Consider the following 22,116-nt stretch of genomic DNA (forward strand, 5'->3'; position numbering starts at 1 on the left):
TACGCATATCTATATATATTAATACATGTGTATTCATATATACATATATATGTATACAAATTTGGGATATTACAGTCGATCTGGCTGCTTTTGGTTGCAGTCATTGCTATACAGGCGTCATTTTATTCAGATTTATCGATATACGTTTATAATATATATTTTTTTTTACATGGGATACTCCACGCCAAATTCACTCATGAAATGAATTTGTATCTACGATTCCGTTGTAATTGGGAAAAAGTTTGGTACTTGTTGTGAATTTTTTGTCGATTTTTCGTGACTAATATTTCCTCAGATCGACTTTTCGAAAAATCGTTCATTGCTCTCGTTTTGTTGTTTCTTTCGTTTTGGAAGCAGTTTTATAAAAAAAGAATAAAAATAAAGATAAATTATTCGCATTGATTTTTTTATTGAATTTCATAGGAAGCTTTGCTTCAAACCCCGTACCGCCGAGGCCAAATAATTTTATCATTTTTTATTTTATTTTTTAAAATATGTCTTCGAAAAAGTACCAACACATATCTTAATTGTAACAAAATTGTACATTCGAATTCATCATAATAGGCAATTTTGGCATGGAATTTCCCATAAATACACACGTATGACCGAATGCAGGGTGTTCTTGAAGTGTGGAAAATTAGAACTTTGATCAACCGATTCCATTATACGCAACAGTGCTTTTCTCGCATCAAAATTCCGAAAGATGAAAAAAAAAACAAAATGTAACAATTTCCGAAGAAAATATTGTGTCCCATTTCTCATAACTTTTGTCATACATTTGCGAAATCTCCACATACATTTTTGGTAGCAAAATTAAAAAATAGTCTCAAGCTATGTTGGAAGAAAGAACAATTATTTGCATACTTTGGCCAAAATGGAAATAAAGTGTACTTCGAATTGACGACTCAAACACCCAATGCATCAGTACAGTGCGTGACTGTGGTGACTGATTTGGAAAAAAGCTTGAAAATATGACTACTATTAAATATGTTTATTAAATAGGCGAGGAGAACGAGTTCCGCTTCGTACGAGCTTCGGAGAAGCTTCCCAAACGCTCGCACATCGTTTTAACAATAATATAGATTCTCACTTGTCTCCATTCTTGCAATAAACTATCAATACGTAGGGTGAATTTTTCGGTTATTCACAATTGTTTTATCCGAATCAAATCTCAACCGAACGTTGTTGGATCGACGATAAAAAGGACATTGAACGTTTTTCGAGGTCCGGATCGTTAATTCTTTACACCTTTGACAATCATAATTCATATACATTCATATTTGTATAATATTTACTATTTATATATATATATATATAAACGAGATCCGTTTACTCGAAAATCTAAACTTTTCCACGCATGTACGTATCGTTCATTTAGAATAAAGCCCTGTGTCTGTGTATTTTTGAGATTAATTAGTTCGTTTAAAAAAATCTCCTTCGTTCGAGTTGAATTTTGAGTTCGACCTCCGTTATTCTCAGTTCTTGGCTTTTCATTTTACAATTTGTGACGAAGTGAAAGGCATCGAGAACCTCAACAATGTCAGCTCCGAACTAATTCATTTGAATCTCTTTTAGGAACTCCTTCATGAACGGAGGAATTGAAACATCTCGCCAGCGAGAATAATGGAAAAGCGATAATGACTTTCTTTTTCTTGCAGCATCTCCCCGTCCCCCGCCCCTCCGCTCTTCCCAGCCGTCGCTTAATTTTTTTTCGCATATCCAAGCAAATATGTGGTATTTTAATTTGTTTATTCAACGAATCATTGAAACGTGCTCGAGAACGGAGAAAAATGTGACTTACGAGCGACGGAAGTCTGCTATAAATTTCCGTTCTGGAGCACTGGACCAATGATACACTTGCAGTAATTATGCTTCGCTGTTTGCCTAACTACGAGTCGCGGCTCGTTGCACGCTTCGGTCGTTCCGCAAGGTTCGTAAATATCGTATTTAGTTTTCACTTTATAAATTTTTCATTTTAAAGTCGTTTTTTTCTATTATTATTTATAAAGAGAATAATTGAGAGAGAGAGAGAGAACGAAAATGGAGGAGAATCGGGACCCAGAACAGCCGAAAAGATGGACGGATGGCTGCGATGGGTGCGATTGTTTTTGTCTCTTTTAGCATTTATCGTAACATTGTGAAGCTGGAGGATGAAGAAAATCTTGCTCTAACGTTCTCTCGATGAAAACCCTGACTTGCCAATTTTACATTCGTTTTAACGTCGTTTTTAATTAGCTTAACATTTCTTTTCACCTTCGAAACGTACGGAAGCGTGCATCGAAGCATGTTAACGAACGGGGTTTGGTATCAAGTTGCGAAAGGATCGAAAAAAAGCGGAGAAACGTACGAATTACATATTTTCTTCTCATTTTCCAGCACCCTAAGTTTTTTCCTATACTCCACAATTGCCCCGAAATCGCAACATGTACTTAAATAACAAATTACGTACAAGTACAAACATACGTATGTATATGTGCATATATAAATCCAGGTTATATACACACACATATTATGTATTTGTAGATATAATATTACAAATATGAAATGAACGTACCATACTCGTTACAGTAATAGGTCGTATATATCGGTGCCAACACACGCACGTAATCACATTTCCGCGTCTATAACTCGCATTCTATATTACGGGCGAACACGTGTACAGGCAAATATAAAAGTAACTTTGGGTGACTGATTTATCCGACAAATCCTCTTTGGCACATTTTGACTCGCGCATAACTGGCAAAACATGTATTTCGATAGTGTCATCATTGAGTTTAATGCGGAGTTGCGTGTAAATATCGCATCTACGTACAGAATGTTTCAAGATTTGTGCTCAAGCTTGAGCAGGTGTATAGATCGAGAAATTCTGAGGAAAAAAGTCCTCAGAAGTTTCGTTATCCGGCGTACCGTTCATGAGATGTGTGACGATACAAGCAGTGGCCAATCAGCAGCGCGGACGGTCGAGAGCGCCGAGTGGGAGAAGGGTCCTACGTCCCGCGTAACCCCAGCGCATTGGCTACTGCACTCATCGTTCGACATCTCTCGAACGGTACACCGGAGAGGAAAAGCCCAAAGGACTTTTCCCTTCAGAATGACGCGAGCTAGCTCCTGGTCTCGATAATTCGGCCAAACAATTATCGAGTCGTTTTGTAATCGCCTAAACGAATGTAGGCTGCAGCAGCATACTCAATCTGTATACAAATATCTGAAGTATCGTATATCATTTATATTAAACGTATAATGAATATATTATTTTTCATATATATATAACATTGAAATATATCTACATATAATATTCATTCGCCGTTTCATCAATGACGCTTGTCACGTTACTCTAAAGAGAAATCCAATAAATCAATGTAACAATCAGTATTAATATGACAAGTTTATATCGTGTTTTAATTAGCTATTACGTCGTACATGTATTATCATTAAATACGCATATACGTATATGTGTATGTATACGTTAGACATAACATTTATATACACACATATATATGTATATGTGTGTTGTTATTTATTAGACTAATTAAAAACATCACGCGCCTATATCCAAGTGGAAAAACGGCTTGGCAGGTGGACGCATCTGCGTTGGGAATTGCAACGTCGTGGCAAGGGATTGCAGTTTTTTCTTCGTCAATAATCGGAATCCTTGTTATTGGATTCGAACCCCACCATCGAAGGAGCAACTCCATGGACCCTTTCAGAATATCCGTCCCGCTGTCGGAGTTCATTAACGTGTAACGTATATTTCGTTATCCAATTTTTTTGTTCTTCCCCATCGTATATCATTCTGCTTTCTCTATTGCCTTTAAAAAATGACATTCTTTTTGTATCTCCTTTCGTAAGATTTTGTTCTTCTCCTAGTCTCTCCTTCCAGTTTTACTTTGAATATATATTTTCGTGGACAAGGCACTGGCTTGACAGAAGAGAGTCTGTCTCTTCGTATTTTTCCATAGATCCTCATCATCAAAACTCCTCTTTTATTTATGTTATCTTTTATCATTTTATTCATTCGGTAAACGCGAATTGATGCTCGCAGATTAATAAGTACGCTCATTCGTTATTGACTCGGGCCACGATTCGCCCTCTTTCTACTTTTCTTTCTACTAAATCGAAGCTGACATCTCGAGAGAGATTTCCGGCTCATTTTTTAATGCGTTCGCTGTGTACAGAACACACTTTAAGGTTCTTCTTATACGAGCGAAAGTCCAGCCGGTGATCGATTTATTTTCTCCTTATCTGGTCAGGGCCAGATCTCGTCTCGAAGAAGTACTCGATCAATAATCTCTCAATGAAAAAGTCCTGGTTCACGGTGGATAAAAGAGTCGTTGAAACTGGTCATTTCGATACAGTCGAAAATGAAAGTAAAAATCTGTAAAACGATTTCGAAATCTGTAAAAAATCCAAATTTACCACTCGCATTTTCCTCGCTAGTAGAAAACTCTTCGAAACGGCCACTAAAAAAAAAAAAAATATATATATATATATATATTTTCTCAATGAACCTTCACTGATTTCATTGACGATTGGTCACCCCCTTGCATGGTCGTTTCTTTTCACTACCCCTAAAAATACAATTCAGCAACTCAAGTAAAAATTCACGTTGAAAAAAAAGGCTGCGAAGTTTGCTGAACGCTCACGATCGAATGTTCCTTGACTTTGGTTCAGAGTCATGAAAATTTTAGTGATATATTTCATCATTATAATTTAAACACCGACGAACACGATATCGATATCGACGATCAGCTATTAACGTTCGCGAAACGTCCGGAGAACGATCTCCCGACGCGTTCACATATTTTTAAATATATACATATATATTTACTCGCTGTAAGAGTAACTTACATGGCGAATAAGTCGAAAAATGTGACCCTATCCTAAGGAGAGTACGCGGTTTGAGGAATCGGCGGGCCAAGTATGGGCGAGCTCTGGATCATCGAAAATATCTAGTTTAGAATCGTTTTATGTTTCATATCTTGTCGCGACAATGAACATATGCGGAAGAAAGCTGTGAGGCTGCACGCGATAAGTGAAGAGTACATTGTGACACGCATACACGGAGGAAACGCATTATTAAAACGTTACAAACTTATGCGAAGATAAAGTGTTGAAAATTGTATTCGAAAGACAAAGAATTCAAGGGTTTGGGAAAATAGAAAAATGGTCCGAGAAACGATTCCGCCAGCGACTGGCGAGGATTTCTGTTCGAATAGCTAATGACATAGCGTACTATTCACTTAATAAAAGGAACAACATCCGATAGTTGTGAACGAATGTACGTGTACAGTGTGAATGAAGATGTGAAAAAGGCGAATAGTCGCGGGTCGAATGCCGAGGGTTACAAGGGAAAGCACTTTGTTCTTTTCTGGTTAACGACGGATCTGCAATCGACTTTGTTGAGTGTAAAGTTTTCGGGTTTGACGCCTTCCTCAACGGAAATCCTCCCAAGTCTTTTCTTCACCCTGAAGGGTGTCGATCTTGGTGAAATAATTTCATAAAAATCGCTGGTTCTTCCCTGTGCGTGAATTCGCCTTTTGGGGCTGATTGAGCCGACGTGATCGACGGGAATAGCGATGTCGACCTCGGCGCAGTGATTGTTCATGGTCTCCGTGGTCGTTTCGTTGTTCGGAGATTCCGCAGAATTTCGAGCTCCAGTTTCGCTGACACGAGTTTCGTCGTTCTCGTCGGACGGGCTAGTAAAAACGTCCGAGGAGTAGCTCCGGGCATCGTAAGCCAGGCCGCCTGGATCGGAGGAGTCCAAATTGTCGTAATCGGCTGTTCCGGAGCGGGGAGTCCTGGAGGGAGCTACGAGAGAGATGGCTCTGGCTTCCGGTTTCGGTGGCTTTTCATCGTCGGCGTAGTCCAGCGACAAGCAGCGTTTTTCGAAGAGCGCGGGTCCGCGGAGGGCCCGCTCTCTGCGGCTGCTTCTGGTCTGAATCTTTTCCGGAGACGACTTCTTTTTCTCGCTATCGTCTTGTTCGTTTCTTTCGATTCTGCTGGTCTCGGAGATCCCGATTGATTCTTCGCCGACGATCATCGACGGTCTCCGCCGCACGCTGTTCTCGCGTTCGACCGACAGACAGAATTCTTTGTCGGTGAGAAGAATCTTCTTGGGGAAGCGTGTCGGTGGCTTGGAGAAATCATTAGCCGGGTCGGTTTCGATCGACGGCGTTTTCAGCATGCTCTTGACCCGGCGCAGTTCGGTCAACAGGTCCATCGTCTCCTGGGAGGGTTCGTTGACCATTCGTCGTTTTGGACGGCGAAGCGATGTTCCGTTCTCCGTTTCTTGATCGCTCTGGTGATCGACACCTTCCTGTTTTCGGAGGACGGACTTGATCGTCACCGAGGATTTGGACTCGGTGCTGAGGTCCTCGCTGGCCGATCTCGTAGAAGCGTCCTTCGCGTCTCGCCGCGACTCGCTGCTCCCCTTAGGCGGATTCATTCCAGTGTTGGGGGCCCCGTTGTTGTTGTCGTTGCTGCTGTTGTTATTGTTATTGTTATTTTTATGGTTGTTGTTCGTGGTCGTCTCCTCGTTTCCTCGAGAATCATTCCCGTTGGTCCTCTGCTTGTCCCTCTGCTGATTGTACTGATGGTTCGCCCTCGTACGCCTCTTGAAGGCTGCGTAACTCTCTGAAGGAACTTCTTGCAGCTCGAACTTGTCGTGCAGGATCTTCAGAGTGCCCCGGATGAAGTCCTGGCTATGGTAGGACGAACGCTGGCTCACCAGAGAAGAGTCACCGCTCTGATAGCCCAACGAAGACGTGGAGGGCACTGAGGCTACCACCGTTTCCCTAGAGAGTTTCAGATTGTCCGACGAAATGCCTCGTCGCTCCAAACGACCGGGCGGATCTTCGAAACGCAGTAGTTCACCGTTCTTACGATTCTTGTCCAGTATGTCTTCGGACACCTGGCGTCGGGTTTTCCCGGAGGAATTCTCCGAACCGCTGAACTTCTCCATCGCCTCCTTGAACGTTTGCCGTCTCGATTTGCACCTGGCGAAGCTGATCTGCTCTTCCTTCTGGACGTTCTCCTCGGACGAGGGCTGACTCGACTTGGAGGTGTCGAGGTCGCGTCTCGAGTCGGATGATCCTGCTTCCTCGTTGGAAGCCTGCCGCCTCGTTTTCAACGGAGAACCCGTAGAATCCCGCAGCAGAGAAGAATTTTTCGTTCTCGAAATGACGAGTCGGTCGCGCGCCATCTGATCGCGATCGGGCGACATCCGACGCTTCGTCGGGGAGTTCGGGGTACTGTCGTCGCTTGGAAACACCAGAGACGCGCTCTGGTCACGGTCCGCCCGCGTCCTCGGCGCTGACGCGACCCTCCTCGATCTTCTCTTGGACCATCTGTTCGGCGAATTACCCCAACTTGCTGCTTCTCTCGGTGAACTCTGATGCGACATCATCGTTGAGAAAATCTCCTCGCTCGTAGTCACCCGACATTTGACGAGCTCGGCGACACTCGTCGATCTGTCGTCCGATCGGGAACTCGGATGCTCGTGGGAATCCTCCGAAGGTGGGAAGGAGCTCGGACCGGAGTCCAGGACGTCGTCGAGCGAAGCCCCTCGCAGCGGGTCCCTGTGAGCCTTCATGGAAACTGCTGGATCGCCAGCCTCGTTCAGGCAGTCAGATTCGAAGGAGTACATTTTTAATAAATATCCTTTTCCATTCGATCGGCGCCCACTGCCCGCTGACCTACTCAGACTTGATTGATCCTCGGTTTTATCGTCGGTGGGATCGTCGTTCTCGTCGTCCTCGTCGGCTCTCTCGTCTTCGATGATGCACAAGACATCATCGTGGTCGACATCGTCGTCCTCGAGCTCTTGTACTTGTTCTCTTTCCGGGTGCGAGGAAGGTTCGATGGCGAGGGGCGAGGGCTCGGCAGGCTGGCACTTCTTGACCACGACTTTGGGGAATTCTCGTAACACGTCGAAGGTGAATCTGTCGAGAGTCTTGGAAGAGCCGATTTTCTCGAGGAAAGGCTTCTCGATCGCACGGCTCGGTCCGATTTTCTCCAGATATGGTTTGCCAATTACTTTCGGTGCGATTTTAGCGAGGAACGGTCGGTCCTCGGTTTTCGAGGAGCCGATTTTCCGGAGGAACGGTCTGCGGTGTTTGGTTTCCTGTGATGATTTCTCCTGACTCTTGGACGTTTCGAGGGTACGTTCAGCGGCGGTCGCGGCCGTGACTTCGTTACTGTAGTTCGAGGAGTTGTCGCTGCTCTTGGATCGCGCACGTTTGCTGCGTGGAAAAGGCGTGAGCGGCGTCCTCGGGGTTCTCGGCGTTAACGAGGGACTCGCCTCTTGGTTCGGGCACGTCTCGTCGAGCAGAGCGATCGCGTCCGTTAGATCCATGTAGGCCTTCCTGGGGGCGGCGTATCGATGACTCGGCGCCGCCGTATCGTTGCTATCCAAACTGCTTTCTCTCTCCCGACTCCCCGCGACCGAGTACAGCGACAAGTTCGGCCTGCCAACCATCAGAGATCTCGGGTCTCTCTGGGGATACGGATAGCTGGACGAGGATGATGAGGGATACGAGCTTCGATCACAAATTCCACCGCCGATCGAGGACGAAGGTGACTCGGTGGTGGCGAATTGCTCGTTGTACCAAGGCCTGACGCCGAGCTCTTCCGGCCTCGTGGCAGGACTGCCCGGCTGCTCTCTCGTCGAATATTGCCGACTGTATACCAGCCGCGGGAACTTGATCATTCGATTGACCTCGCGGTTGGGCAGCCCACCGATCATCCCGCCGACCGCCACTTGATCCGGCTCGTCCAAGCCCGTCCGCTTGTACGCCGAACACTGGGCGAAATGCGGCGGCGCTTCTCTCGCTGACTCGACGATTATCCTACCCTGGGCACACGGAACGACTGGCTCACCGTCCGCCGGCGCCTCCTCCGGCGTCAGGGGCAGAGCCGCTCCACGTCCGAATTCAATGAACCACAGCTCGTCCCTCAACTCGCTTTCTCACTTTTTCTCGTTCATGTCCTTGTTCAAATAGTGTAGCACGTAGTGCAATACCAAGTCGTAGCAGTACTTGTACTCCGTCTGTAAATCAAAGCCCAGAAGCAATCGCGTTAAATCGTGCCACCGTCCGACCGATCAGCAAGCTTCGTCAAAACTTCAAACTCGTCTAGGACTCAAAAACTTTAATCTATTCAACAGCCTCACAAATTTCAATCAAACATTTTTCTGTTCCTTCCACAGGAGTGTGCTGATTGCCATAACTTTGCTTCTCTCTCGACCTGCGAGAACCGCTCCGACGAATCCAACTACAACCCTATTTTTAAGCTATTCGCGAGGATTTAAAGTCGCATGCAGGGGTGCGGAAGAAGCTTTAAACTGGATTATTATTGCTGTCAAGTATGATAAAATCTTCACGAAGCAGCCATCAAAGGCTCATTTGCGGCACGAGAGAGCTTAAAGTCCCAACTTACCTAAGAAGCAAAATCATAGCGATTTCATATTGTGTTTTATCATCGATATCTTTTACGAAACATTGATTATCAAATCTTAGTGTTTCCACGTATGACTTCGATTTTCTTTCAGTGTTCAATATCACTTGCCATGTTCTCGACGAGTTGTGGTCTGTGCCTCCGGACAGTTTTAACAGCCTGGAAAATATCCACTTCACCGTGCTGTATGACCTGCTCAATGCAGGCATTTGCGGCGCAATAGACTCCACACCTGCTTCTACCGTCCGGCGATACGACCGCAACTGGTCCGTAGTCGGTTCTCTGACGCCATCTTTCCACCATGTTCATCAATTCGACGAGACTGTTGGTCGAGGTTGGCACTTTGTGTCCCATCGGCCAGCAGGTCAGTTGGAACAGTTGGACCGTCTTCGGCGGGGCTTTCACTCCGGCCATCAGTTCCGTCAGTGAAACGATTTTCTTGTTTATCCTGAATACCTGATTAAGCGGATAAGCAGAAAAACAGAGACGGGATTAGCGTCGTAGCTCGAACCAAGTGAAACTTTTTACCTGGGAAACTGCAACATGACTCACCCACGTCTTGATGTTCGTATAATGATTGTGGCTGATGTGATCTATCGTGAAGACTGGACCGTATTTTTTGGAGTGTCTACCCTCGGGCCAGAAGCTCGGAAAGTTGGTCGACATCGGGGGAGGTACGCAGAGGACGACGACGGCAGCGCACTCGTAATCGTAAACCAGCGACCAAAATTCACCGCAGGTGTGTTTCAACGGCCACTCGGTTACGATGTATTCCCTCGGCTTGGTGTAGCCCTGATGAGCAATAATTCCGAGTTTATTATTTAACGGTCTCCCGGTCGCCGGTGCGACGGTGATTCGGGCTGCTGTTGGCGATACTCACGTCTACGAAAACTGCGTTTATGTAATCGGTGAAACTGTTGCCCTGAAAGCTCGTCAGGTACGGCCGGAAGTTGTCGGCTGGACGATCATCCGGAAAATCGAATACAGATTCCGTTTACGATTCATAAAAACCAGAGTCGGATTCGTGGAAAAGGGCTTTCACGAGGTTTTAGAAAAAAAAAAAAAAAGAAACAAGTGTAGACTCACGTGGAACGACCAGAACGTCACGATTTTTTTCCCTGTTATCGGCCCTGTGCCCTCCGGCGCAATCGCCGATGGTGAAGCGGGGCGTTTGTTTACAAATCTGTTGGTACTCCCGTTGATACTCGTTCATCTTCGTTAACGGATTTTTCACGCTCTTCTGTTTGAGCCGCTGCGAAAGTTCCGAGACCGAAAACCACGAGGCACCGCATATGACGAACTCCTCGAGGGTGTCGTACACGAATTTGTACTGATCCTGGAGAGACGAAAGAGCGGAAGTTCATCGGCCATATTTTCATTATTCATCTTCTCGCATTTCAATCTATTTTTCGTTACCAAAGATTCTATAAGGCCGCGACGACTCTGTCGCAGTTTTTTCAGATACCCGAACACGTCAAAGGCATCCTCTTCCTCGGCCAGTTCCATGTTCGCGTCGATCGCTAAGTACACTCCCGAGCGTCCACCCCCATCGCTGACACAACGAGCAATTAGTTCAGCAAGAAAAAAAACAGTGTGGCAACAACGATTAACAACAATCAGCATAATTGCGAAATGGGGAGCTCCGAACGGCTTCGTTCCAGCCGTTTCGGCCTCCCTTGTGTTTACCCACGGGCGAGAAATCTTCCCCAAAGCATAACACGAAAGCGGAGCATGGACAGCTGTAAAGAAACGCACTCACTTGCAGTGTACGACCATCGGACCGGACTCGTTTTTGATGGTCGAGCCAACGACTGCTCTGACCCGCCTACGAAATTCGAGGACAGCATTTCCAAAGGGGCACGTGTGGGAATGCCACTCGGTGTAGTGAAACTGGATGAGAGTTCGTTCCTCGGTGACCTCCTGGGGTGACAGCAAATCGATATGACACCCTTCCAATTGTCTTTCTTTATCATCATTATTCTTGTTAGTACCGAGAGACTTTGTTCTTCGTTATATTTCACTAAAAAGTGGTGTGCAACGCAGTTATTGTTTTCAATTACAATACCAACGAATCCTCACCCCTTTGTCGTCCTTTTTGTACAGCCTTATCGTACGTATATGAAAATTGGCAAGCTCCTCCTCTTTCAGCACCGACACACCGATGCCCCCATATTCCTCGTCTTTTTCTTTGTTCGCTGGCCAATATTGAACACACATAACCTGTTACGGAATAACGAGAGAGGCTTCACAATGTCTTCTCGCTTGAAAAGATCGCAATTGTACCACCGCGCCTTTGCTCAATAATTCCTTTTCAATTGAGCCTCCGGTTGACCAATGTTATGAAATATTTATCGTGCTCGCAGGCCGAAACGAGACTCAAGCTACAATTATTTCGATTTTGCGTTTTCTTCTAATTTTCAAAAATTCGATCCATTTTTATAAACCTGCTTTTTGTCACAGCAATCATCGAAATTGTGTGTTTAACAACGATCGAACCATTTTTGTAGCTACGAATCGTCGTTTCTCACGATATTACCGCGGACACTGACCTTAATAAAGTCGAAGGTTTTCGTTAACATGACTATACACGAAGCTCTCTCCTGCCAAACCATGCGCCAGAATTCCGTAACCGTTGTTTCGATGGGTCCCTGAGTTACGATATAAGCGTTGGGTTTTAATATACTCTGTGAAAAGACAGAAAAGCCCATTGAAATCTGTAGGTTCTTCCGAAGCCTCAGACGTTTATTCTTCGTATGAAAAATTCCTCACGTCTACGTAAGATGCATTTATATAATCCGAGTCCGGTTGTCCCTCTATCGTGTCCAGCACGACCCTGTTATAGTCATCTAGAACCGAGAAAAGTGAACAATTTTTTCGTTTTATTCGAATCTCGGAGTTCTCGGTCAAGTTCATTATTACGTATATCCATCGGTTTTTACTCAGTCCAAATTTTCATATAAAAAATTTGCAAACTACGTTTCTTCGCCCCCTTCCGATGCTGTCACAGAAATCGGTCAAGTGTCAGTGATAAAATTTGATCGAATATTTTTGTCTATGAGATAAAGGAGGACGGAAGAGCCGCAGGAAAGTATTTGGCGACCCTGCGTAATGGAGTGAGCAACTTTTTTATCCACGACTTTCCTCCAGATTCAATTTGTTATTCCCGGTGAGATTTGTAATATCGTAATATTAGAAGGAGAGAAGGAATGCTCGACCCGAATCTGTCACACGACGCAATTTCGTCTATTCGTTCGGAGTATATCGCTGTTTCCTCCCGCCTCGCTTCCTATCTCTACCAACAATCTTGCTTCCTTCTCCCAAGAACCCCGAAATCGCTGTGGCGTACATACGGTAGACCGAAGCAAAATGGGCTACTTCTGAAATCGCCGAATTCATTTCTATCCATATTCAATTTAGTTTACCAAAAGAGATAATAAAAAGTTGACAAATTTTTTTTAAGTTTTTTCAATTAACGCTTTTTTTTTCAAAATTTCTTTTTTTCAATCGCTTCTTTTTATAGTTTTACAATGCAATTGACTGTTTCTTAAAAGAAGCATTCAAACTGCGTCGGATTGCAATTTCAGTAAACTTTGCAAATTTTCAAGAAGATTCGACCCAAAAAACTGTTTTTTTGTTTCTTTGGTTTTAATTGTAAAAAATGACAGTTTATTCCTTGGCGTTGGGAAGCAAGTAACGACCAAGTTTCTCAAGTTTCCGAAAAGTGCAATATTTCCTTAGGTGTACCCTCTTCGGTCCCGGTCTCCCTCGTATTATGTACATAGTTGTATATGCTACACGTATAAATGACTTTATATACGGAAATGGTCGCGCGAACTTCGCCACGTGGGAATTTTCGGAGTGATGCACTAAACTCGAGCAAGTTATATGTATCAATGAAAAGCCTGAATACATAATATACTTGGGAGGAATCCCCGCGTCTCTTCGGGCTCTCTCATTCCCATAATTTAACATTTTCCGCACAAAGTTTAAAACTCGGGACGACCCAGTTACGTCCTTTTACACGTCATCTTGCTATTTTCAATGTCTCATTAATTCCACTCCGGAAATAGGAACCGTTCTGCTTTTCATCCCCGCATCATTTTTCCTTCCGAATGATAATTTTAGGGTCGAAAATATTCGGAATATTTTTTCGTCTAACTTTTGCGAAGTAATTTTTGCTTCTAAAAGAAACCTCGTATTTCGGAGTGATTTGAATTTTGTGCTTTTTTACGCTTCATGCATTAGAACGAAAAATTAACTCACATGGTATGCAACGTTGATTCTGATTCTTTTCTTTGTTGGCGGACTTCAGTGCGTGCCTGCACGAGTGCGTTTCGACTTTGCACGCAGTCTGTAAGTAACACGTGAAAATTGAGTCTCTTTATTTCCATTCGCTGTCAATTTCCATCGATCAACGTAAGCTTTTCGGCGGTTGAATGTTTCATTTCATCGTAAAAGGATCATGTCCACGATAAAAAAAAAGTGTCAACAGCAATGACGAGGGGGTTTTATCTTCAATGAAAATAACGCGCATTCCGAGGCACGATTATTTCCAGTCGTTCAATTAAACGGAAAGCAGCGTTTTGCGGATCGTAAAAAAGTGTTATCGCGATCTCGGTGTACATGCAAGTAAATGCAGATCGTAAATCTCCCTCGTCTCCCGACTCTTCGAGCCAGAAAAATCAAGCATCAGGAATATAAACGCGCGGGAGCTAAAAAGGGGTCAGAAAAAGTGCTGCTCGCAAGGACGCTGAAACGGTTGTAAAAAAATAAATTTTGTGAAAAAAATGAGGACAAAAGGAGGGAACTGAATTCCAGGCAGTTTCGGGGTCGTCGCGGATACTCGGTCAGCATTAACCGAGGGCTTTTCGTGCGAGAATTGCCCTCTCGCGGTGGCAACCGATATTATTATGCAACGTGATCAAAAAGAGCGTTTTCCTCTCTTTCCCTCTCGCTTTTGTCTCTGTCCCTTTTCAAGCTTCCCTCCGGTTCATACCTTCTGAATGACTCTCCTCGCGGTTCCTTTGCCCGAACGAGAGCTCCGCACGGCGCCGATACAAAGGCGCGTTTGAAGCTATATGAGAGAGGAAAATAAAAACAAATACGAGGACAGCGATGACGAAAAAATAAAGAGTTTCGAGTGCCGAGAGTTCTTGCCATCGCTTCGCCTCCTCCCGCCAAGCATTCTTGCTGTCACAAACATAATAGTAAACTACAATCGATCGCAGCGGACCGGCTGAAGGAGCAAAGATCCAACTGCTTTCCAGTCGATAAATTAATGAAGCGGACAAAATGCAACATCGTCAAAGCATCGATATTTTGAAAGAGTCCCGAGGTCTCAGCACACTGCGAATATAAAATTCCTCGAAAGAAAAAAACAAAAATATCTCGACGAATTGCATGAAACGAATTTACCTCGTCCCAGGTAGGAAGCGACGTTGGAATCGTTGCGGAGACCGTTCGAATCGGTGCAGAAGCATTTTCGACTATTCTTCGCTTTTGAAATTGCAATGAGTTTTCACATTTTTACAAAACCGAGGCTCGGCGAGTCGTCCGAGAGGATGAAAGCCCAGCGCTGTTAATCGAGCGCAATCGAGTGTGATGAATAAAAAATCAAGTGACAGAATTGAAAAGCCGAGTGTGAATATATTGTGCAAAAAGATTGTCGTGCAAAGGGACGGAAGATGGGAGGGGAGCAGGCCGCGTGCAGAGGCCTGGAAACGTTGAGGCAGCGTACCAGCAGCCGATAGAATTTCATTTTCAACTAGCCACGCAAGAGCGATCGAGCGTGTTGCTCTGGTTTATCCAAGTTTTCGAGGAGGAGCGGGTCACTCGAGTGTCGAACTTGCGATAGGATGCGAGGGGGATGAGGGAGGGGGCGTGAGAGTGCAATCCTTGCAACTCGGTTTCTCTCAGTGAATTGGGCTCGTTCGTTGATGATCACTTCAGCTTCTTCCGAGTTTTGTGGTCAAAGACTGTAAACGTGCTCGCGCGGTGATTGCGCAAACGTGTCGATCGTGCCATGGAGTTTATCGTACAAGAGAAAAATCACTCGGCGATACAAATAAATCAGAGAGCAGAAGATATTCTGCAGAAGAAGAGGGCACGTGGAGTGGGCGAGGAAAAAAATCATACGCTAAGGCAGACGAATGATGAAGCTAGAAAAAAGGTTTAGTCATGAAGGCCTGATTGATTGGATATTGAGCCGGGGAAAAGGGAGACTTTCTCATCCCTCGTTAACAAGGAAAAAGGTGAAAAAAACGTTGGAGAGAGAGAGAACGGCAACGACGACGAGACGTTATTCTCAGCCGACGGCGCCGAAAACTTGGTTGTCCTGCAGTCACCGAGTCGCCACGGGTTTTACTTCCCTCGCCACCTCCCCACCTCGCTTCGGAATAATAGAGCAACGTGCCAAGAGGCACGAGACGATACGAGAATTTCTCACTTCCTATTCAGTTCTGTCTGCCTTGGCTGGTGCGCTAACGCTAAATCTATCCCCGCGTGCGTCTGCATCCGCGGCAATATATTTTCCCATTTTCGTTATTCGAACAACCGATAATTCGATTCTCTATCGACGTTTAACGATGGATATTAGGAAGCGCTGCTTTTTAGGCTGCTCTCAATCATCAATCAAGTTCTCACCTGGAATTCCACTCTGTAGAGAACCGGAAATTTCCTGCGGAGGTCACAGAGCTTCGGGTACTGGGCGAGCTCCGTTGGTGCTGATGGCAACGTCGTCCCAATCCCTCCGAGCTCTTCGGACGCTGAAAATCGAAACACGAATATTAATTTTTCATGGTTTTGCGAAAGATTTTTTATTTTCTCCTTGGATTCCCTTTCGTTTCGTTTTCTCATGAACTTTTTATCACATACTTCATCCACAGCGAATTTTAACCCTCCACGTTTTTAGTACGCGATGACACACGCTGTCGAAAATATCATTGAATTGAATTGATTTTCACTGTGAACCGTAGAACGTTTCTAGTCGAGTGCGAGGAACGAGTTGTTTTTATAAAAAGAAAAGTGTTCCGATTCTTTTATATTTTCAAGTTAATAAAGAATAATTAATTATTTTCTCATCATTCACCCGTTTTCTCTTATTTCAATAAAATAACGACATTTAAAAATCAATAGAATTAAGCGGTTCCTCGAGCTTCGAATAATCTTGAAAACGAGTGAAAAACGCTCGATTCACTTGTGAGACAAATCCTCGTTTGGAGCGAGCATCGAGAGAAACGAATCTAGAAATATTCGAGCGTTTATATAGAAGGGAGATAAAGAGTGATGAGAAATTGGGGAGCGATGGGATTATTAGCCGTTTGGATGTGAACTAGAGTCGTGTTTATTTCGGAGCTTGGAGATCTCCCCGTGCGGGTGGTTAATCATAGCGTTGGACGCTCGGAGATACGAGGCTGAGCATCTCCGCCGCAAAATTTCCTCTCGTATAGGCGTTTATTCGCGTCTGTAAGAGATCGGAATGTCGAGGGATTGAGAGAAGAATCGATGGAATCTTAGCTCCATTGAATCAGCGAAAAAGCGAATTGCTCTCCGTCGCCGCACGCGGAGGAGTCTTGGCCGTTTTCCCCAACGGGTTCATCCAGCTCCGAGATTCGCCAGGTCGAAACCGGATGCTGCACGCTAGCTGGAAAACGATGCGGTCGAATCGGATGCCGAAATATTCGCCGACGATGTAAGAGCCATGACAACATTGACGCGTCGTTGTTTACAGTGTTGGAGCAGTATTCGATCGAAATCCCCCAGCCACGCTGATCCCGTGTCCGTTGTATAGATGCTAAGTAGGAGCGAAGACGAGGGAGAAAGAGAAACAGAGAGAGAGAGAGAGAGAGAGAGAGAGATCGGAGGAGGCAGAAAGCCCGAGTGTTTGGTTGACACCCTGACCTACTTGGCATTGGACGTGCCTCCTCAGGGATATGCACCGGGCGACAGTTGTACGTATATAACCATGAATTTATATGCGTTTGTTGTATCTTTTGGTGAATACATGGATGGCCTTCTCCTTGCGGGGCGACAGGGAGGAGAAGGAGGACCGAAGATAGAACGGGAGGGGCGACGCCGGGGGGAGCGGGAGGTGGATTTGTCCTGGGCGAGGAAACCGGAACGCTTGATGTCCGACGGTAGTTATAATATCTAAATGGATGATAGGTGAAAATCCATATAATCAGGAGAGCCGGGCGCCGACGTGTGACATTGATCCGATAAACTGAGGCCACATAACTAATCTCGCGCCGGCCATCGCATCGCCTATATCTTCGCTCCTGGCGCGTCCCAATAAAATAACCGATATTACGTAATGGGTTTGTACAGCGTGCGCTCGTAGTTAGTTTTCGAGACTTCGGAGAGTCCGTGGATCGTCAAATTCTTGAGGGAACAGTCTTCCGTGTTTTTTTTGTTCGGTGCACTCCTCCGGAGATATCGGTTGAGGAACGAGCGTTCAATCGGCACGGTGGAGGCGCGCGTCGCCTCGGCGCCGCCGCGAACTACCGCGGGACACGCCCCCTTCGGCGCTTCCCAGCCCAGGATTCGCTGTCGCACCGTTCAATTCAAATTCCCCGAGCGCTGCACCCGGGACCCAAACTCCTGGAGGCTTTTCCCTCGAGAGCAGCACGAATTTCGTAACTCTTTCCCGAGCCGGAGCTCGACTGACGAGAAATCCCGGCCCCGGAGCCCTCGCTAAGCCGAAACGACAGAGCCAGGTCGTTTAACCAAGAGCCACGATGCACAGGTGTCCGCGCGCGCGCGCGCGAGAGAGAGCGTCTACACGAAAATAATGCACGCACACATGCGGAGGAGCACCAGCAACAGCAGCGCGGTGACTTTGAACCGAGGGTTAGGGAAGAACCCTCGAAAGAGGAGCGTTTAAGGCGCACCTTGACACACTTGTACTACTTGGGCACTTTCCAACCGAGCGAAACCCACGTGTGAGTGCATCAGCGATCATCCGAACGGTGCGCACACACGGATCAACCGCGCATAACCGATTCGAGATAAACTCTTGAGCTTTACGGATTCGCGAATGACGGAGCCGCAAATTCGAACGCTTTTCACCCACTCGTTACACCGAAGGGAGCTTGGCAATCTGCATAAACAATCCTTCCACCCCCTCGCACCCTTCGAACCTCGAACTTTGATTTTTCATCAATTCCATTATTCCCAAGCACAATGAGACGCAGATATCCGGCTTTGTTTGGACGAAAACAAGGGAAATCGCGATTAATGCCAACCTCATTAGGAGGAGAGCATCCCTCGAACTTATTTCTTCGTCATTCGAGTGAATGACGCATGAAAACATCGAGCCCATCATATCAAACAATCCATTGTACCTGCTTAATAGAGCGTGTGTATAGCTTGAGTTATCGACTTTTGGTTCTACCGGTGTGTGCTCGGTATCATCCTCGGTTTTCGCACCCTAGAGGGGTGGCAACGAGAGAGCAAGAGGAGAGTGAGAGAGGGCGAGCGAGCGGCATCTTGACGTAATCGATACTCGCCGATAGAGCGAGCACTTTAGAACGTTGCCACGAAGATTCCAGCTGTATGGGAACACTGCGACGAGATGAGAGAGAGAGAGTTGCTACGTGCGTACGACATATATGAGACCTCGTTGAACTTTATCGATAATGAGAAAGCACCGAATCACGATCGACAATACTCGCTGATGACTTCACTGCCTTCCCTCCCATCCTCGGCTTGCGAACCTTTCCAGTTGCGAAGCAAAAGTTTTATTTTTCTTATTCTCGTGCCGTTCGATTCAAGCCTTTTCGTCCATGCTCTCGCGATGTTCGTTGTTATCGAGTTGCGTGCGAGAGCGAAAAAAAACCAAATACAAACACCCCAAGTTCTCTTGAAATGCTTCCCGCCTCTTTCGGGGACTCCGAGGAGCTTGAAATAATGAAGCGAACAGCAAAGCAATAAGAAAGTAATTGCAATTTGCCGGGGGAAAGTTGCGCCCCTTCAACACGAAACAGTTGTCATGATAATGAGGCTCCTTCTGTCGCTCAATCCCCGAAAATCCTCGAACCCTGATATAACTGCAGCTTCGTTCAAATTCGAATTATTTTCGTTTGTTTTAAGGTAGTTCGATGGCCAAGTGCCGTATAGAAAATAGGGCGCAGCCCCCTTTTTGTGACAACATTATTCGTTGTGAAATATGTACCAAAAGTCATTCAAATTATCCTTAATGATCAGTAAAAAATATATGTTTACGATGTTTTACTTAAATTTCATAATTGCTCGTGGGATTTTGCAATTTTTACATTTTTCTTTTGCGTACGCGCCTGCTAGAATACATCTCCATGCCGTATGCACACGAGCATACGAATGAACGCTCAGAAGCCCGTGAATCGTGACAACACTGTACACAGCCAGCTGCCTGATGAGACGATGAGCGCATCGTCCTAAACTATAGTGATAATCGTGAGTTGTCTCGCGCGACAGCGTTGCCACGTCACGAACCTTGAAATTCTCCCACTCAAATTCTCATACGATTTTCATTACAACAATTTTTTTCTCAAAAACTAGACGGTAGATCAGGCTTTTTTTAAAATTTCTTCCTCAGAAGTTACTCCAACGGTGGGTTTTTTAAAATCAAAATCGTAAACACCGTTCTCGAGTTATTTCGATACACATTTCATGTTTGACGATTGTCTGAAATATCTGGAAAAACTTTTGTTTTTCATCGATTCGTTAGAATTTCATCGCGCGACACACATTTTTTTCAAAATTTTCGTAATAAATCGAGTTTTGCTGTTGAACAACCTTAAATTGAGGAAACGAGTGATCGGAGTTTGAACGAACGGAGCTAAAAGTTGTTTCGAAACTCCGGAATTTTCAGTCTGCAAACGTCGCCGCGGAAAGTTCGATGGAACAAAAAAATGTACTGGTCCGCCGGAGGGCGTTTGCGGAAGTCCCAAACCGAAGGACCCCCGCAGATGACGTGTTTGGCGGGTCATTGGATTCCTATCTTCTTTACGTCCTTCAGCTGGTCACCGCGAGCAGACGGTTTTATTAGTAATATCGACCGGGGCATGTATTTTAAGAAACCTGGAGAAAGATCGCAATTTTTGATAATGACTCGGCCGTTTCGTAAACTCCCTCGCTTCGTGTATCGCCATTTTCACTCAATTATTCAGTATTTTCTCACGGGCTTTTCCGACACTGTTCGATGAACGCACGAAGCTCGTCGTCGAAACTGTTCGAAGGCACCCCGACTCCTCGTACCCGACAACAAGCCCCGGTTCTACGACTCTCGCAGTTTTCTTTTCGTCAAAGCTTCGAATCGTCGATTTTATTTTATCGATGATATCGCAGCAAGGCGGCGGAGGTTGGCACGTGCGAAAAGCACTAATGTCGAGGACCGTCCACGGAGAGGACTTGACCCAAATATCCGGCTCTCTATATCTATAAAGTAGATAAAAATTCATACACGCACATAGAACACGGACATCGATGTCGAGATGTAGAGATGGGGGTGGGAAGAGGGCATGTGGCTCAGGATGAATAACTCCGCTTTCGTTCGAAAGATCTCTTTCGAGGCTTTCCGAGGGTTTATTACCCCCGGGGTGGAGAGCCTAACTACATCATGCCAGAATTCAATCGCCGTAATGGAAATTTCGTCTTGGACGTTTCGTCGATCAGTGGCAAACGCCGGGGTGGGGGTACAGCGCCTCCCAAAATTCAATGTCAAGGTTCCCGGAGGCTCCTGCGGAGGAAAAATTGGCTCGTTTCTTTTCGACGCTACTGAGGAAAGTCGAGACGAATGTTTTAAAATTGAGGAAAAATAGCTTCCCAGAATCCGTCGTTGGATCCAAACCCCAAGAATATTGCTCGGATCGAAAACACCCCTCTTAAGGGCTGAAGGGTTAATGGAATGGAGTTCGGTATAGGGAATGGTTGGGAGGAATAAGATAAGTGTCGGGAAGGGTGAGAACGCTATAAATATCGGTATACTTTTGGAGGGGGGAGAAAAAAGCGAATAAGGGGATGAAGTTCTCCGCGATGAGCCGAGGAAGCGAGAGGCCTCGATCCGGAGAAATCGCCAGGGAAAACAAGATTGGTGTGCCCATTCTTTTATTCCCCCATAACTCTGGGTCTCGTCCAACTGTCGAAATAGAAGTACCGAAATCGATCGAGCCAATGAACGAAACGCCTCGCAGCCAGAGACTCGCGACGCTCCTCACGTTTAACCACATTTTTCCATGTATGCGTACATAAAAGCATTAGCAACTTTGCAAATGGAATAACCACGGAAGTGAATATCATTTTCGGATGATAAATAAGCCCGGCGAAGGGGTGAACCTCCGAGACCAACTCCCTCCGCCCACTCGGGCAAACTACCAACGTATCGAACCAACTCTCGGTCGAGGACTCGAGAAGAGTCTCCCTGAATTGAATGAGACTGAAAACTGTTTAGTAAACAATGTTCGATGAGCTGATACTCAAACACGCTTTTTTTGCCTAGTAAAATTGTTCGTGGTTGAAAAAAAAGATACGCGATTTTGATCACGATTCCGATTAGTTTTGTGCTTATTTATCGATTTCATTGAAACCTGAACTCTCACTCGAAACACCGAGCTTCAACGTTTAATCAAAGTTCGAATTCTCACCGTTTAAGTAATGTTTTTTTCGTAAATAATATGGAGATTGTTT

General features: G+C 45.4%; 2 protein-coding genes across 2 annotated transcripts in view; both read right to left on the minus strand.

Annotated features, from left to right (window-relative positions):
• Window positions 1-8,953, minus strand: LOC122416619 (uncharacterized protein DDB_G0284459-like; the record flags this gene model as incomplete). The annotated part of the gene is made up of 1 exon (XM_043429688.1): window positions 1-8,953. A coding segment is annotated over one exon (3,612 nt), but the record flags the coding sequence as incomplete, so codon positions are not given.
• Window positions 8,917-22,116, minus strand: part of Ptp36E (protein tyrosine phosphatase 36E) — a 20,761-nt gene continuing 7,561 nt past the window's right edge. Inside the window, exons 4-15 of the mRNA XM_043428352.1 lie at window positions 16,096-16,217; window positions 13,717-13,804; window positions 12,223-12,299; window positions 12,003-12,137; window positions 11,533-11,673; window positions 11,213-11,373; window positions 10,870-11,005; window positions 10,540-10,789; window positions 10,334-10,410; window positions 10,006-10,245; window positions 9,565-9,909; window positions 8,917-9,046 (exon numbers count right to left, since the gene is read on the minus strand). Of these exons, the coding sequence (XP_043284287.1) occupies window positions 8,966-9,046; window positions 9,565-9,909; window positions 10,006-10,245; window positions 10,334-10,410; window positions 10,540-10,789; window positions 10,870-11,005; window positions 11,213-11,373; window positions 11,533-11,673; window positions 12,003-12,137; window positions 12,223-12,299; window positions 13,717-13,804; window positions 16,096-16,217 (1,853 nt within the window). The 3' untranslated portion in view covers window positions 8,917-8,965. The remainder of the gene's footprint in view (window positions 9,047-9,564; window positions 9,910-10,005; window positions 10,246-10,333; window positions 10,411-10,539; window positions 10,790-10,869; window positions 11,006-11,212; window positions 11,374-11,532; window positions 11,674-12,002; window positions 12,138-12,222; window positions 12,300-13,716; window positions 13,805-16,095; window positions 16,218-22,116) is intronic.

This window comes from Venturia canescens, chromosome 9 (assembly GCF_019457755.1).
Source record: "Venturia canescens isolate UGA chromosome 9, ASM1945775v1, whole genome shotgun sequence".
Taxonomy (NCBI): Eukaryota; Metazoa; Arthropoda; class Insecta; order Hymenoptera; family Ichneumonidae; genus Venturia; species Venturia canescens.